General features: G+C 27.8%; 5 protein-coding genes across 5 annotated transcripts; 1 reads left to right on the top strand and 4 right to left on the bottom strand.

Moving 5' to 3' along the window:
* Positions 1-27: 27 nt before the first annotated feature.
* Positions 28-1,603, bottom strand: OCT59_004679 (uncharacterized protein; the record flags this gene model as incomplete). The annotated part of the gene is made up of 4 exons (XM_025334199.2): positions 28-277; positions 349-413; positions 482-1,482; positions 1,561-1,603. 4 exons carry the CDS (start codon positions 1,601-1,603, stop codon positions 28-30), a joined length of 1,359 nt encoding a protein of 452 aa, XP_025165955.1.
* Positions 1,604-4,274: 2,671 nt separating this feature from the next.
* Positions 4,275-5,388, bottom strand: OCT59_004678 (uncharacterized protein; the record flags this gene model as incomplete). Its single annotated transcript, XM_025330925.2, has 3 exons — positions 4,275-4,932; positions 5,003-5,114; positions 5,220-5,388. The coding sequence occupies 3 exons, from the start codon at positions 5,386-5,388 to the stop codon at positions 4,275-4,277; spliced, it is 939 nt and encodes a 312-aa protein (XP_025165954.1).
* A 1,966-nt stretch (positions 5,389-7,354) lies between these two features.
* Positions 7,355-7,729, top strand: OCT59_004677 (uncharacterized protein; the record flags this gene model as incomplete). Its single annotated transcript, XM_066137852.1, has 2 exons — positions 7,355-7,500; positions 7,672-7,729. 2 exons carry the CDS (start codon positions 7,355-7,357, stop codon positions 7,727-7,729), a joined length of 204 nt encoding a protein of 67 aa, XP_065997053.1.
* Positions 7,730-13,105: 5,376 nt separating this feature from the next.
* OCT59_004676 (uncharacterized protein) lies at positions 13,106-13,411 on the bottom strand (the record flags this gene model as incomplete). Its single annotated transcript, XM_066137851.1, has 1 exon — positions 13,106-13,411. One exon carries the CDS (start codon positions 13,409-13,411, stop codon positions 13,106-13,108), a length of 306 nt encoding a protein of 101 aa, XP_065997052.1.
* A 794-nt stretch (positions 13,412-14,205) lies between these two features.
* Positions 14,206-14,988, bottom strand: OCT59_004675 (uncharacterized protein; the record flags this gene model as incomplete). The annotated part of the gene is made up of 3 exons (XM_066137850.1): positions 14,206-14,389; positions 14,464-14,626; positions 14,985-14,988. The coding sequence occupies 3 exons, from the start codon at positions 14,986-14,988 to the stop codon at positions 14,206-14,208; spliced, it is 351 nt and encodes a 116-aa protein (XP_065997051.1).
* Positions 14,989-15,424: the final 436 nt, after the last annotated feature.

Genomic DNA, 15,424 nt, shown 5'->3' with positions numbered 1-15,424 from the left:
AAAAATTATTCCAAAATTATTTTATCGTTAAATAGCATCCGAGTTAGTCTCACCACCCTTACGTTCCACATTTTCTGAGTTTGATATTTCACGTCCCGTCTTTTCACTATCAACTTCATCACTAGTTTCTTTGATCTTCATTGCGACAATAAAAGTACAAGGAAAAGAAATTGCCAATAAAGCCCAACAAATCAACAATTCGACCAAATAGGGTGTACCTACTGCATCTATTCGCCATGAGATTGCACCTCCAGCTGATTGTATTGCTTTATAAAATCTAAAAAAAAAAGAAAAAAATCAATTTATTATATATAAGATTTTCACTATAAATAATAAAACGATATATACCCTGAATAACGTGCTAGTATGCTCGCATTGTTTGTAAGTGATCCCATAATCCAATACGCATAACACTATTAAAAATTGAAATATAAATTAATTGACATCATTTTTTTTTTTTGTTTGTTAACTTTATTTTTACCTGATACATCGCATCATTTATTCCATATAAAAAATAAAGTATAAATTTCCCGGCGTACCCACTATCGAATAAATCAAAATTCTTTTTTTCATCATTTCTGGTAAATGTTAATTGAAAAACTAAACCTCCAGCCCAAGTTGCCATAATCATAATAAATAATATAAACAATCCTATAATTCCTCGACTTTTTCTTCCCAATAAAGGTGTATCAAGGAATTTTCCAAATCCCATAGCACCTACAATTTGAGCAGCCCAATACCATAAATTATTAAATGATCTTGTCCTAATATTAAAATAACCCGCGTTCACCACGTCAAAATGATACGCATAAAACCAGTTACTAGCGATAAACATTGGAATTAAAATCAACATTCTCCAATCAAGAAATAATTTAAAAACTTGAGTAAATTCATCCTTCCATTTAGGAAATTTTTGTACTTCAACAGGTTTTCCATCATCACGAGTTACTTTATGCGGTGGTAATAAAGTTAAAGATAATAAAGCACCAAGTCCCATTAACACTAAAAATGCAATGTATGTTCCATCATTTACGTTACCACCGTTTGTACCGTTCCAATTTAACGCGATTGGAATCAAACTTCCTAGTACACCACCCAAATTAAAAATAATCCAAAATAATCCAATATATTTCCCTTTGTTACGTTCGGTAGGGTAAGATAACATGATAGCACCCTGACCCGTCCACAAAAGTGCTGCGCCAAAACCAAGAATAGCACCTGACGTAACTGGAAATGCTTGATGATGTTTATGATTATAATATAATAATGAACCTGAATATAAAGCATAAGTTGATCCACCAAGAGCCAATGAAATTGATGGACCCAACTTATTAACAATTGCGCCCGCAAATAATCCTCCTATGGAAAAACACGTATATAATGCTACATTTGCATTCGCCGCAACCGTGGTATCAAGTTGACCTGCTCCTCCAATTCCATTTAACGCATTAAACATGCCAGGATTGAGCAAGCATATAACTCCTAATTGATTAAAAAGTAAAATTTGGTACGCGTAAATTACATTAAATTAAATAATGCGTTAACATTTGGTTAACTTACCGACGATTATTACTTGAACTAATGGACTTGAATACCGTAACATTTTTATGAAAATAGCAATATTATTTTTTTTAAAAAAAAGGGGGGATTTTTTTTTTTTTAAAAAAAAAGTGTTTCAGAGTGATCATTTATAGAAAAATACCAGGTTAGATGATCGCAACTTTACATGGTCTTTTTTTATTTCATGATAACCCTTTCGAATGGAATTATTATTTAAAGAAATTCTTATCATATAATATAAACTTCATATAACTTAAAAAGGCTCAATCTTCATTGATAGATCTGCTATCTCAATTCACACGAAATTCTAAAAATAATCATTCGAATTAATTGCTGAATCGTAAAAAAATTGGAAGATTTTGTATGAATAGTATCGGGACTATCGAGTAGAAAGAGGTTAGACCGTTAAAAGATGATTCGTGCTTGACTGAAATGATCACCCTCCGTTCTTAGGAATAATATCGTGATGAAGAAAATCAAGTAGATCCATTAACAAAAAAGGCGTTATAATATTAGTGAATAGTGTTTAATTGGATACCCTTTTTCTGGTCATTCTGGATCAACGTTATAATGCATGATCGTGAGAGTAGTGACACTAACATGTAATACAAAGGACAATACTTAATTTTACTACAGTGAACAATTAATTTTCGATATTAATCTCATCGACCAGGAACGAATTTTAGTTATTTCACGAAAAAACTGCTTCATAATTAAATCATAATACTTTAAATTAATTAAGGGAGGATTAGGATTATTCACCAATTCTATTCGGGGCGAGAAAAGAATATTGAGTGAAAAAAAATCAATAATTTTTGTTCTTTTCTCCTTTTCGTACTATTATACACTTCATTTTATCAATTAATATAAAATATAATTTATAAACGATATTCTGAATAAAATTTAAATTTGGTAATTTGGGGACATCTTAGTCATTTAATTTGATTGGTTGATATTTTTGTCATAAGATTTTGAGAATTATAATGTAGGCCAGAATCATAACTGATAGTAATTACAGTAATTGTTACTATATTTGTTTATGTATAATATTCAAATCGGGAGATTTTCAATTAAACGAGAATATTTTAAGTATTTTAACTGGTTTTCAAAAACGACTATTATGTAATACGATTCAGTTATATCACAGTTCAATCTAGACTTATTTTAAATTTTAATAAAAATTTAAAAACAACCATATATGTGAATTATTTATAATTAGTACAACACAAAGAAGAATTTTAGGGGAATATTTATATGAATAATAGCTAGGTATTACAATTAATATTCGGAAATTAAAAAATTCACCATGAGCCGTTTATCGCGTCAAATAATGCATATATATTATATATCATATATATTACGCGTATAATATTTGCATCATGTTACATAATGCGTCTAGACCCTTTTTTTTTTGTTTTATTTTTATTTGTGAAGAAATTAAAGAAATTTGAAATCCGTGAATCTTAAAACAATAAAACAATGGGAAAATGGGCGTTTTTGAAATATCGCATGGTATCACAACAACCTTTAATCTCTCTTTTATTTTATCCTATCCGAATTTACCATTATATTAACTTTGATGTTAAAAATCTATAAATAAATAACTTATTTATTTTTGTAACAAAAATAAACAAGTCTCTTTCATGCAAGGATAGCCTAAGAATTAAGGGATTTTTTTCGTTTTTATATAGAAAAATTAATTTTTTGAAAATAATAATTCGTACGTTTGAAAACGCCACCTTTTTTTTTAATACAGATGCATATTTATTATTATTATTATTATTATTATTATTATTATTATTATTATTATTATTACTTAATTACTTATTTTATTATGAAATTGTTCTTCGCATTAATTAGTCTAATTGTAGGAGCAGAAGGATTGAATGAGGACTTAAATGTTGATTTTATTAGAATCTTTGCTGATTAAATCATTCATTTGTTTATTTTTAGCGCCGAGAGTACAATACAAATAAATGTGCCCAACAAATTTCAACTCGGGTACATTACTCCAAGTATGCATCTATTGCATCTTATGCATCTTATGCATACATTGCATACATATTGGTTTTTTTTTTGCGTAACAATGCAATGTTACTTTTTCAAAAAAAAAAAAAAAAAAAAAATAGAGAGAAAGAAAAAACAAATAATACTTGCATAAATTAAACAATTCTTTTTTCTTTTTTTAAAATAAATAAATAAATAAATAAGTAAACAAAAAAAAAATATCGTATCATATTTATTTACGAGTCTAGAACTTAATGTAACATTAATACTACAATTTTAGGCGTATTTTTAATAAATGAATGATGATCACCATATCCTATAATCTCAATAAGATCGTAATCTGAATTTAGATTTGCTTCCGTGTATTACCTACCGTAAAATAAATACTTTATCATATTTTAATTATTTGATGTTACAAAAATTTATAATTTTGTTGATCCCATAAAAAAATTTATTCATATTTTGTTTATTGATTGTGCAATAAAAAATTATGTTAACTAGCTTAAAATTAATAATTAATTTCGTAAAATGATGCTTAAAGGTTTATAATTTTTAGCATAAATAAATTGAATTAAATATTATAATTATAATTATGTTATTTGTTGTTATTATGTGGAAATATTTAAAAAAGTGTTTATTGAAAGATGATTCGATCGAGAGTGTTCAAACTTCAAATGTGTAATTTCTATACAACATAGATCCTCATTTCATTCGACCTTCTTAGCAAAAAATCTAAAATGTACGAAATTAGTATTATTCGAGTTGCACTCTCTTCCAAATTCCTCCATCAATTCATCATATTCTTCACCAGCACATTCCATTAATTTACAGAGTACAGGTTTTAAAGCTCGTAAGGTTTGTGAAAAATTTTGATATGATAATTCCCCTATTCTTCCAGCCCAAGTACCTATTGGACCAGATTTTTCTTTAGTTGTTAAACAAGATAAAGTTTCTGTAGAAGAGAGAATAGATTGAAGATGGTTGATTATCTTTGGATTAATTTGTTTGGATTCAAGTGTTGATCGGTATGCATCCATCAGTCTTTTTCCAGCTGGACCTTCAGGATTGAAAACCAAATCACCTTCCATAATTTCTATCCATCCACCTGGTTTACATACTCTGATTAATTCTTTAATAACTTTATTCTGCCAATCATCTTCTGTGAAAGCGGTCATCAAGAATCTCATGTAGACAAAATCAAAAGTATTATCAGAGAATGGTAAACCCTCTAATACGTTTGCTGTATGAAATGTTAAATTACGTGGTTTTATATCACCAGGGTAAATTGGTGACATATCAACTCCCGTAAATGAACTTCGTGGAAAATCTGTTGACATATCTAACAACCAAGTTCCAGGTCCACATCTAAATATATAAAGGTTAAAATTATTCGGGCCGATAGAATTTAACCGATTAGCCATATTTTACTACTTACCCAACGTCTAATACTTTTGCATCACCTTTGTCGATCAAATCTCTAATCGGCGATGAAAAATTATCTTCCCAAATATATCTAAACAAGAAATGTTCTAATTGTAGTCTATCAACTGAAAATATATACAGTATATATATATATATTTTTTTTTATTGGTTACTTTAAAAATTTATTCCCATATATGGTGATCATTATACAAAAAAGTAATTTAACTAACCTTCTTCTTCATCATTTGGTAAGAAATACATTGAATTTTCATCATTATGAAATCTTCTACCGTTAGCATATCTAAATGAATGTTTTTTTGAAATTGATGATGAGCTTTTACGTGAACTTCGATTGTTATTATTAGGATTTAAATTACTTTTCGAACCAACATGTCCCATAATTTTATAAAAAGAAGATAAGAAAAAAGATTTATAAAAAAAAAAATGTAAAAGAGGGAAAATATTTTTTAGGAAATTCAAATTTTTTTTTTTGAGGAGATAATTTTTTTTTTACTTATAATGTAAACGAAGGAAAACTATTTAATAACAATGATCAAATAAAATAAAAAAAAAATAAAGAAAAGAAGAAAAGAAAAGAAAAGAAACAACAAGATAATGAAAATAAATTATTTGTTGTTTAAATAGAAATATCACCAAAAAAAAGTGATTATTTAAGAGTGTGCTGTGCGACGTTTCGAAAATTTCTGTTCATCCATAATATAAATAATCGTAGATCTTATTAAAACAAACAACTGATATTCTTTATATTATGTGTAACTGACCGGAAAAATAATTGTGCCGGTAATGTGGTGGTTATACGTGATAAATTATTGTAAATGAATTACACGTTATTTTTTATACTTGAATAGTTAAATTTTATTAAAAATAAATAAATAGATAAATAAATCAATTTTTGGAACTGATATTTTCTACTTGATAGGTAATATCAAAGAAAACCCATTAATTTCCAAACACGATCAACGTTTTTTGCATATTTTTTAAAACCAAATTTATTAATAATGCCTGCTTTTGAAACTCTTAAAAAGATTTGGTTATTACAATTGAGAGAAAAATAATTACCATAAAACAATGAAATAATATAACTACAATGAAATAATATCGGATAATACATTATTCGAATTTAATTTATCAATTTTTAATTGAATTTCTTGGCACATTTTCAAACGTTTATTGGAATTTAAGTATATTCCATGGAACAGAAATCGTCACACATAATGTTATGGTATTACTAACTTCATTGAAAGCAAAAATGGAAAGTTAAACCATTGTTCAAGGATACAAATTAATTTTTTTTTTTCCACATTGAAATATTTATCTCGATTCTTTATTTATATAAATTGATAGAAATAACGCTCTTCGACTAATTTTCCAGAAGCCCATTATTGTAATATGAGCTAACGCTTCTTGAAAAGATCATTTCGTATGACGTGGTTATATAAAAAATATTTGACACATATATATCTTTAAATTTTGTTGAAGATGTACGATTTGACCTCTCATTTGGAACAAAATCTTTCACACATTGTTTGAAAGAAGTTGGAACAGTCTTTTCACTCTTGGTTTTTGTCCATTTTTTTACTTGCAAATATTTATTTTTCATAAAAAAATTTTAGCCTTTTCAAATTGGATGGATTTTTCACAGTCATACTGGGAATTGACTTCATGGGTCATGGAGTAATGCATGTATTTGGCCACATGAGCAAATTAACCAATAAAATTGCATTTCTTAAAGTGTAACTGTGAAGTTACTCATAATATTATGGTGTAATTATTAATTATCATGCAGCCAAATAGGATCATTATTTTTTAACAATACTGATATTTTTTAGATAAATTATTAAATATCTTTGATGTTTTTGATACATTACATATTATTGGTAATAAAATTGCTTTTAGTATGATACTATAATTCCGGCCAAATTAAAAATCACGTGATACCGGCGATGATCGCCGCCGGCAAACTCCTATTGGCAGTGTATAAAATTCATGTGCACAATGTGCACATGTGCACATTTTTAGGGAATTGAGTCGACCAATTCAAAATCGATCATGGTCGATCAAGTCAAGTGACTCGACTAATGATTTTGTGTATCGAGTACTCGAAAAATTAAAATTGATCAACATATAATCGAATAAATTTGAAACATGTAAAATCGATTATATAATACTCGAATAAAATAAATTGATTAAAATAATTAATCATGCTTTAACGATAAATTGGTTAAATAAACATGATAAAATCTTAAAATAGCAACTTTGCTAATTTTTCTTTGTAACAAGTAAGAAAGTTTCTTTCTTTTACACTCTCTGCTTATAGTATTAATAAACTCTTTTAACGTAAATAATGCCTCCAAAACGTGCAAATAGTTCCACTGAATCTTTACACACATCAAAACATTTGGCAAGTGATATTACAGATGAACAAGAACCACAAATTATACCAAAAACTGCAAATAAAACGGGATTACTTTGTAGAGAAAACAGACGGGCGTGTGTATTATTAATATATATTATAAATAAATAATGTGAAAGTATAAAACTGCATAAAATTTATATAATTTATTATTTTTATTTTTATTAATTTTTAATTTACTAATAAAATACTAATTATTTATGACATTTAATCGATTAATTGTTCGATTAATTGTTCGATTTTATTAGATCGAGTGTACTTAATCGAACTTTAATCGATTACAGCTTGTTAGTCGATTTTGGTTGATCTTGCCTAAAAAATTTTAACCAATTAATCGAACAATGATTTTAGGTGTCGACTCAATTCCCTACACATTTTAATTTTTATGTGCACAATTTTTAAAATTTAATGTGCATTATTGTGCACAAAATTTCTTAAAGAAAATATTAATAAAATTAATAAAAATGTGCACTATTTTACATAAAAATTTTTTGATTGTGCACAAAAAAAAAATGCTTTATGTGCACATGTGCACATATAATTTTTTCAAATTTTATACACTGCCTATTGGTAAAATACCTATTGTTTACTATACTAATATACAGTATATAAATAATATATAAATAGATAAGCAATTTTATTACGCACTTCGCAATCTCTAATAATATGCAAATCGAGTTTATCTAAAAGCTCATCTACTGCTAAAAAAATAGTATAGATTAATAATTTATACAATTTATATTTACTATAAATGTTAAATATTATCCCTGTAAAAAATCTGATCTGTGTTTTATCTTTCCATATTTTTTCTGTGAATGTATCATTTTCATGGAATTTATAGCCTTAAATTATGGAAATTTTCATCTCGCTAACATGGATATCCATGAATGTATCATTTTCACAGAATTTTTATGGAAGACATGGAGAAATAATGGAAATATTTGGATAAAAATTTTTTATAGGGTATGAATAAACAAAATTACACTGTAACTCTGCAGTATTAACAATTTGTTCATCGTCTTTGTTGATTATCACATTGCTGGTTGTGATTCTTTCATTTATTAAATTTGAGTTAATACTTATAAATGGTTTTATATAAGATAAAATATTATTATCATTAAATGTGTTAGTTGAAGAAATAGTAGGTGGGACTAGTAGTTAAATATAATTGGAGGAGCAGCATCTTGATTAATTAAATAGATAAAAGGCTTGTGATTTGTAAAGGTATCATATATGGTATAGAATACCATAGTTATGGACAATAAGAATAATAATTCATTGCTAATAATATGCATGGATTATATGATAGTGATTATTGTTGAAGTGCAGTGATATTATTTGCAATTAGCTTAAAAATAAACAATTAAAATTTAGAGAAGCTAAAGAAGAAGGATTTTTTTTTAACCAAAAAAAAATTATATCATTTGAAATTTTAAAAGGAAAAAATAATAATATTGACTATATCAACTGATTATTCCCAGTTTTTATAATCTAAAATTTAGGCTGGCTGCCAGATGGAAACTTTGTCACAAAAAATTTAGTAATTTTATAATAAAAATATATTTTTTTTTAATATTTTTAATTATATATATATATATTTTAAATTTAAAGTTTATTAATTTTAACACTTGGCTCCATACAAAATAGGTGTACCTAAGGTTGCTTGCCAAAACCTAGGGGTTTAGGCAAGATGGCGTTTCACTGAAAAGCGAAATTCTGCCAAAACTATATTAAAGTTATATTAAAAAACTGGCAAAACTTTGGAGAAAGGCGAAACTGCTGAAACTTATTATAAATGCTGAAACTGCCAAAACTCTGCCAAAACTATAATAAATCTATAGTAAAATTTTGACAAAACTTATCGTAGGAATTTAGTGCTCCGAAACGAGTCGAGTTGACTCGCGAGTTGGTCGAGTCGAGTCGAGTTGAAAATTACAATCAAATCGAATCAATTCGAGTCGAGTTAATAATTTAATAAAATCGAGTCGAGTCGAGTTAAGCCGAATTAAACATAATTCCGGCCAAATTTATGGAATTTCCTTTTTTGGAAATTATGTTACACAAAATCCGAGACGAAAATTTTTTGAAAATTACAAAAATGGAATTTTGTGGAACGGCTATCGCCAAAAAAAGGAAATGATCGGCATAGCCGAATTAAAATCACGTGATTTAATTCGACTCGACTCGATTCGGTTTGACGGGCCAACTCGACTTGAATCGAGTCGAGTTTATATTTTTATAATTTTAACTCGACTCGACTCGACTCGATTTAACTCGAGTCGAATCGAGTTTACATATAACTCGACTTGACTCGACTCGTTCGGAGCTCTACGTAGGATTTTGAAGAGGTTTAGACAAGCAACCTTAGGTATACCATACCACATAAATACAGAAAATAGGTTAACCATCCCACAGTGCAATAAGTTATATATATATTAATTTCATAGTTTTATATATATTAATATAGTAATTATTAAATACACCCACCTGCTAAAAGTATCCGAGCACTTCTAAAAAATGACCATTAAATCACATTATCTAGACATCCAATAATTAGAATTTAATGATTTGTGATTCATTGGATTCGTTTTATTGAAACGCATCTAACCGCAGTATTTTCAAGTCTGTAGGTTCAATAGATCAGAAATTATCGATAAATGTCTAACAACAGTAAAATGCAAATAACTTTTGATCCATCAATCCTAGAGACATGAAAATAATAGGTACAATGTACCTTAACAAAACAAATCTAATGAGTCATATTTCATCTTACTAGGTTTAATAGGGAAGAAAACGTTATGAAATTTGTATTTGCTAAATTTTTAAAGATAAAAAATGAATTATTTGCATTTTACTGTTGAGAATAACATCTGATCCATCAAATTTAGAGACATAATAATACTGCAATTAGATGCATCTTGATAATATGAATTCATTGAATCATAAATAATTAAATTCTGATTACTGGTTATTGAAATAATGTGATTTAACTTTATGAAGAAATTCATTTTTCATCATCTTTAAAAATTTAGCAAATACAAATTTCATAACGTTTTCTTCCCTATTAAACCTAGTAAGATGAAATATAACTCATTAGATTTGTCTTGTTAAGGTACATTGTATCTATTATTTTCATATCTCTAGAATTGATGGATCAAAAGTTATTTGCATTTTACTGTTTTTAGACATTTATTGATAACTTCTGATCTATTAAAACCTACAGACTTGAAAATACTGCGGTTAGATGCGTCTCAATTAGACGAATCCAATGAATCATAAATCATTAAATTCTGATCACTGGATGTCGAGATAATGTGATTTAATGGTCATTTTTTAGAAGTGCCTAGATACTTTTGGCAGGTGGGTGTATATTACCTAAATAAAATTAATTATAAACTATTAAAATAATTGATTTTTTTTAATAATTTAGACCATTTAATATTTATTTATCACTTAATTTATAATAAAATATATTACTAATTTTTATAAAATGCTTAATTTATTAAAAAATGTAAAAATCACAAAAGTAATATATCATTTTTTTTGATAAATTGTATTGTATTTGAAAAATTAACAAATTAATCTACATTAAATTTAGTACATTTTTGTAGTTTACATGATAAATAATTTATTTATTTATTTATTTTTTTTTTGCAGCACATTTGCAGTTTTATTAAAGTAAAAAAAATAAAGAAAATATATACAAAGTAAAATTCCCTAATAACTACTCTAATATAATTAAACTACAAACCACTCGTCATACCGGTAGTACCTCACATGTGCACTGTCGAGTGATCATTTGACTCTGTAAGTAGACTTCATTTAGTAACGGGTCACTTAGCCATAAAGGTCCTATCTTCAATGTCTGGTGATCATGGGACCCAATGATAAATAATTTATATTTAAAATTTCATTTTAATTAGCTTTAATTTAAAGTCAATATTTATATATTTAAAAACTCTGCGTTATGTTTAGACTACCCACATAAATAACTATTTACAAATTGTGTAACTGCGATGCATAACATACATGACACAATAGCATTGATCTGATAACAATAAAAATATGTTACGCATTACTTTTTTATTTTTTTTATTTCACTTTTTTTGTTTCTTCTTTTTCTTTTCTTACTTTTGTTTTTTTTCCTTTCTCTTTCTTCAACAACGAAAAAAGAGAAGCAAAATACAGAACCCACTGCATGTAAGAACTGGGACCTAAATGGAAAGAGAGTAGAGATTAAAACGAACAAAAATGAAACAAAACAAACAAAACAAACAAAAAATGAAACAAGACGCACCTTAGATCCAAAGAGCTGGGACCTAAATGGAGAGAGCAAAGGTAAGAAAGAACAAAAAATCACTAGTCAAAATTGATGCTATCGGATACATATCGGGTACCTATATATCAGTGACTAATCAGATATATATCGGACATTTATTACATATCGGGTACCCAATATATAACATATCAAATATGCCTAAAAATCGGATTTCTGACATCTAAACAATTAGTCACTGATATGTAACACTGAATCAATCTTACACATATCGGGTACCGATATGCAAAATATTTATTTATTGTATTTGTATTATATAATTCAAAGAGGTATATTAAAATTATTACTAAAAAAAGTATTTTAATATTAAAGATAATCATTTATTCATATAAAACCCCTTATTTTCAATTTTTTTTATTTTTTCTGATATCACGAATAACTGACGAAAATATTAAAAATATACATATTTTATTTTAAAATTAATTGGATTGAATGTTCAAATTAATCTTACATACAACTTTATTTCAATCAATTCGTATAAATGCCAATTGATAAGTAATTCATTTGAAACACACGTTAACCACTGACGAAATATAGCCAAAACTTCAAGGGGAAGATTGCGAAAATTAGCGCCAATACTACTACTATTTTGATACGCGCTACCTATATTCGGCCACAATTCACTCCTCTTAAATTCCTAGCAGAATGGTCAAGATGCTGTACGAAGAAATAATGCTCTTAATTCAACGTATATGATGTTTGATCCCCATTTGGGAGGGAACTATAACGTTGCTTTCTAATAATTCGCTCATCTATTTCTGACTTTATTCACTAGATCTTTGCTCTTGGGAAGGACTTCTGGGTAGTGACGGTCTTTAACAAAGTAACTCCAATTATTAATTAATAGTAGTTGTTCAAATTCGTCTCTATAATAAAAATTAAAATAGGTTCGAAATATATGAATTATAAATATTACAGATTTATTATAATGATACGTAAATATATTTACCTTGGGAGTACGTGTTTGTGCATTTTCCAAACGCGGAGAACAATATGGAGAACTAGCCGGAGAAGATTCCATCGGAGTTGTTGATAATATAGGACTTTGGCTTTTCTTATATTGCCTTCCGGCAACCATATTGACGTATTCAGGAAAACAAGCCCAAACCGACTACTTAATTGCAAGATGATCTGACGCTTTACTCGTTATGTTCTCAATTCTTTCTTTTTTAACATTTCGTCTACAATTATTAGATAGATATCAAGGTAAGTGAATTATTCATATCATAAAAAGAAAGAATACTGAATATCAACTATAAGTCACCTATTTCTTCTTGACCAATTTGAGGCGATGATAGACGATAGAGCGATGATTGAGGTAGCGGCGACGATTGATACTCTTATAGCTATTGAGGTGTTGCGACCATTAAGGTTGAGATTGTTGAAGTTGTTGCGACCATTGAAGGTTGTTGAGGTTGTTGAGGTTGTTGAGGCCATTGAGATTGAGGTGGTTGCGGCCATTGAAATTGTTGAGGTTGAGATTGTTGAAATTGTTGAGGTTGTCGCGGCCACTGAAATAGAGTTTGGGGTTGAGATTGTTGCGGTTGTTGAGACTGAGGTTGTTGATATTGCGGTTGCGATGGCTGCCAATGTTTAATAAGCGAGCCTTTTTTACGAATTCCTTGTTCTTTATCAAAATCTTGAGAAGACATTTTAATGATAGTTAAAAAATGCAAGTCAAAAAAAAAACAAATATCTAAATATAAAAAAAAAAAGAAATAATTAATTGAATAAAAAAAAAAATTTTTTTTATCCCTTTTTTTTGCGTTGATCTTACCACATCATGATCGAAAAAAATTAATTATTAGTTTTTAAATTATAAATTAAATTACAATTTTACTAATTTAATATATAAACTTGCCTTTTGGGTAATTCCAGATTTAGAATAACTTCCTTGTCCGGAAAAACTGCTTCTCTTAATAGGCAATTGGATCCCTCAGGATCTTTTGGCAAATCGTACTCAAATTTGACAAATATGAGTTTCGTATTATTAATATTTACATCAACAGAGAGATTTTTCACATTAAAAATAAAAATATCTACAATTAAACAGCTTTACCAAAAAAAAAGTAAATAAAATATTAATAAAAACAATTAATATTAATATAAATAAACTAATATTAATACCTATTAATTTCGACTTCAAAAATATTGTAAGCTGGTAATTGTGATATTAATTTCGACTTCAAAAATATTGTAAGCTGGTAATTGTGATTGTGATGGTTGTGGTGATTGTGGTGGTGGGAGTTGTACCGGTGATGATTGTGGTGATTGTGGTGGTGGGAGTTGTAACGGTGATGATTGTGGTGATGGTTGTGATAGGGGCGGCTGTACCGGGGATTGTAGTGATTGGTTTTGTGTATTCTAATTTTTTATAAAAAATTTTAATAAGTAATAATTCCTTCATTAATTTATATTTCATTAATGTAATAATAGTGCTTACAGATCATCCATCATCATCGTCGTCATCATCATCATCATCATCATCATAATCATCATCATCTCCTCCTTTTGGACGCGCTTCTGCGAACATGATTGTTTTACTTAGAGGTCCGATAAATTTTTTGTTTCTCACATAATTGTAAAATCTAGTTTTATCATCATCATTTTCGAAGTGCACAAATCCATGCCTAAATATAACAAATGTTCATTTAATTAAATTATTAATTAAAAATTGTATATATTAATTATTTTATTTCATTACCCCCAATCAGGATCCTTTCTGATATGTACAAAATTGTAAGAAAATCTATTCTTTAACCATCCCTTAACGTCTTTCGATTTTATCTCTTTTAACTCTTTCGTGTTCTTACCACCGAAGAAAACTGATAATTTATGATCACGACAACCTTCATGTCTTTTCTTACCTATATTATTATTAAATAAAATTAAAAATAATAAATTAATACTTTATATTAAAAAAAAGAAAAATGATTCATTCTTGATATATACTTTTTCATATAATATATTTGATTTCAATAAAGGAATATTAAATATCATATTTTAACAAAGGAATGGGAATGTTAAAGATGAAAGGAAACATATTTTAGCCTTTCGGGACGAAAGGAATCTTATTTTAGCCTTTCGTGACGAAAGGAATCTTATTTTAGCCTTTCGTGACAAAAGGAATATCGATTATTTTAACCAAGGATTTAGCCTTTCATGACGAAAGGAATATTTTAATTCAGCCTTTGTGACAAAGGAATAGCAAGCAAATTTACTTACCCATTTTTCTTTGTTTACTAAATCTTACGAAACCCACATTCTTATTGTAATTCGAATGCAAAATTCGATAAATTTTATTGGTCAGTTAATGTTAATCATCATGTGAAATCAAATATTTTTTTTTAGTCATACTCAAGTTTCACAAACCCAATTATATTGCACTATACGTCATAATTACACATCTTAATTACAAAAAAACTTTTCGTGTCACTTATCAGTCCAATCAAAAATAAATAAACCGGATTTTGAACAGGCGTAACACGAGATTATATTTAAACGGTACGGTAACACTATTGGCTTTAGCCTTTAAGCAATGTGACGAAAATTATACCCTACCTTCCGCTGTCAACACCTTCTTCACCAAGAATATTATATTCTTCGAGAGATGTGTTAATATCTATGACGAACAACAACTGGCTAATTCCTTACAACCATCCAGT

The sequence above is a fragment of the Rhizophagus irregularis genome, chromosome 13, assembly GCF_026210795.1.
Source record: "Rhizophagus irregularis chromosome 13, complete sequence".
Classification (NCBI taxonomy): Eukaryota; Fungi; Glomeromycota; class Glomeromycetes; order Glomerales; family Glomeraceae; genus Rhizophagus; species Rhizophagus irregularis.
The sequence above is the reverse complement of the archived record's forward strand: the minus strand, read 5'-3'. Positions and strand labels throughout refer to the sequence as shown.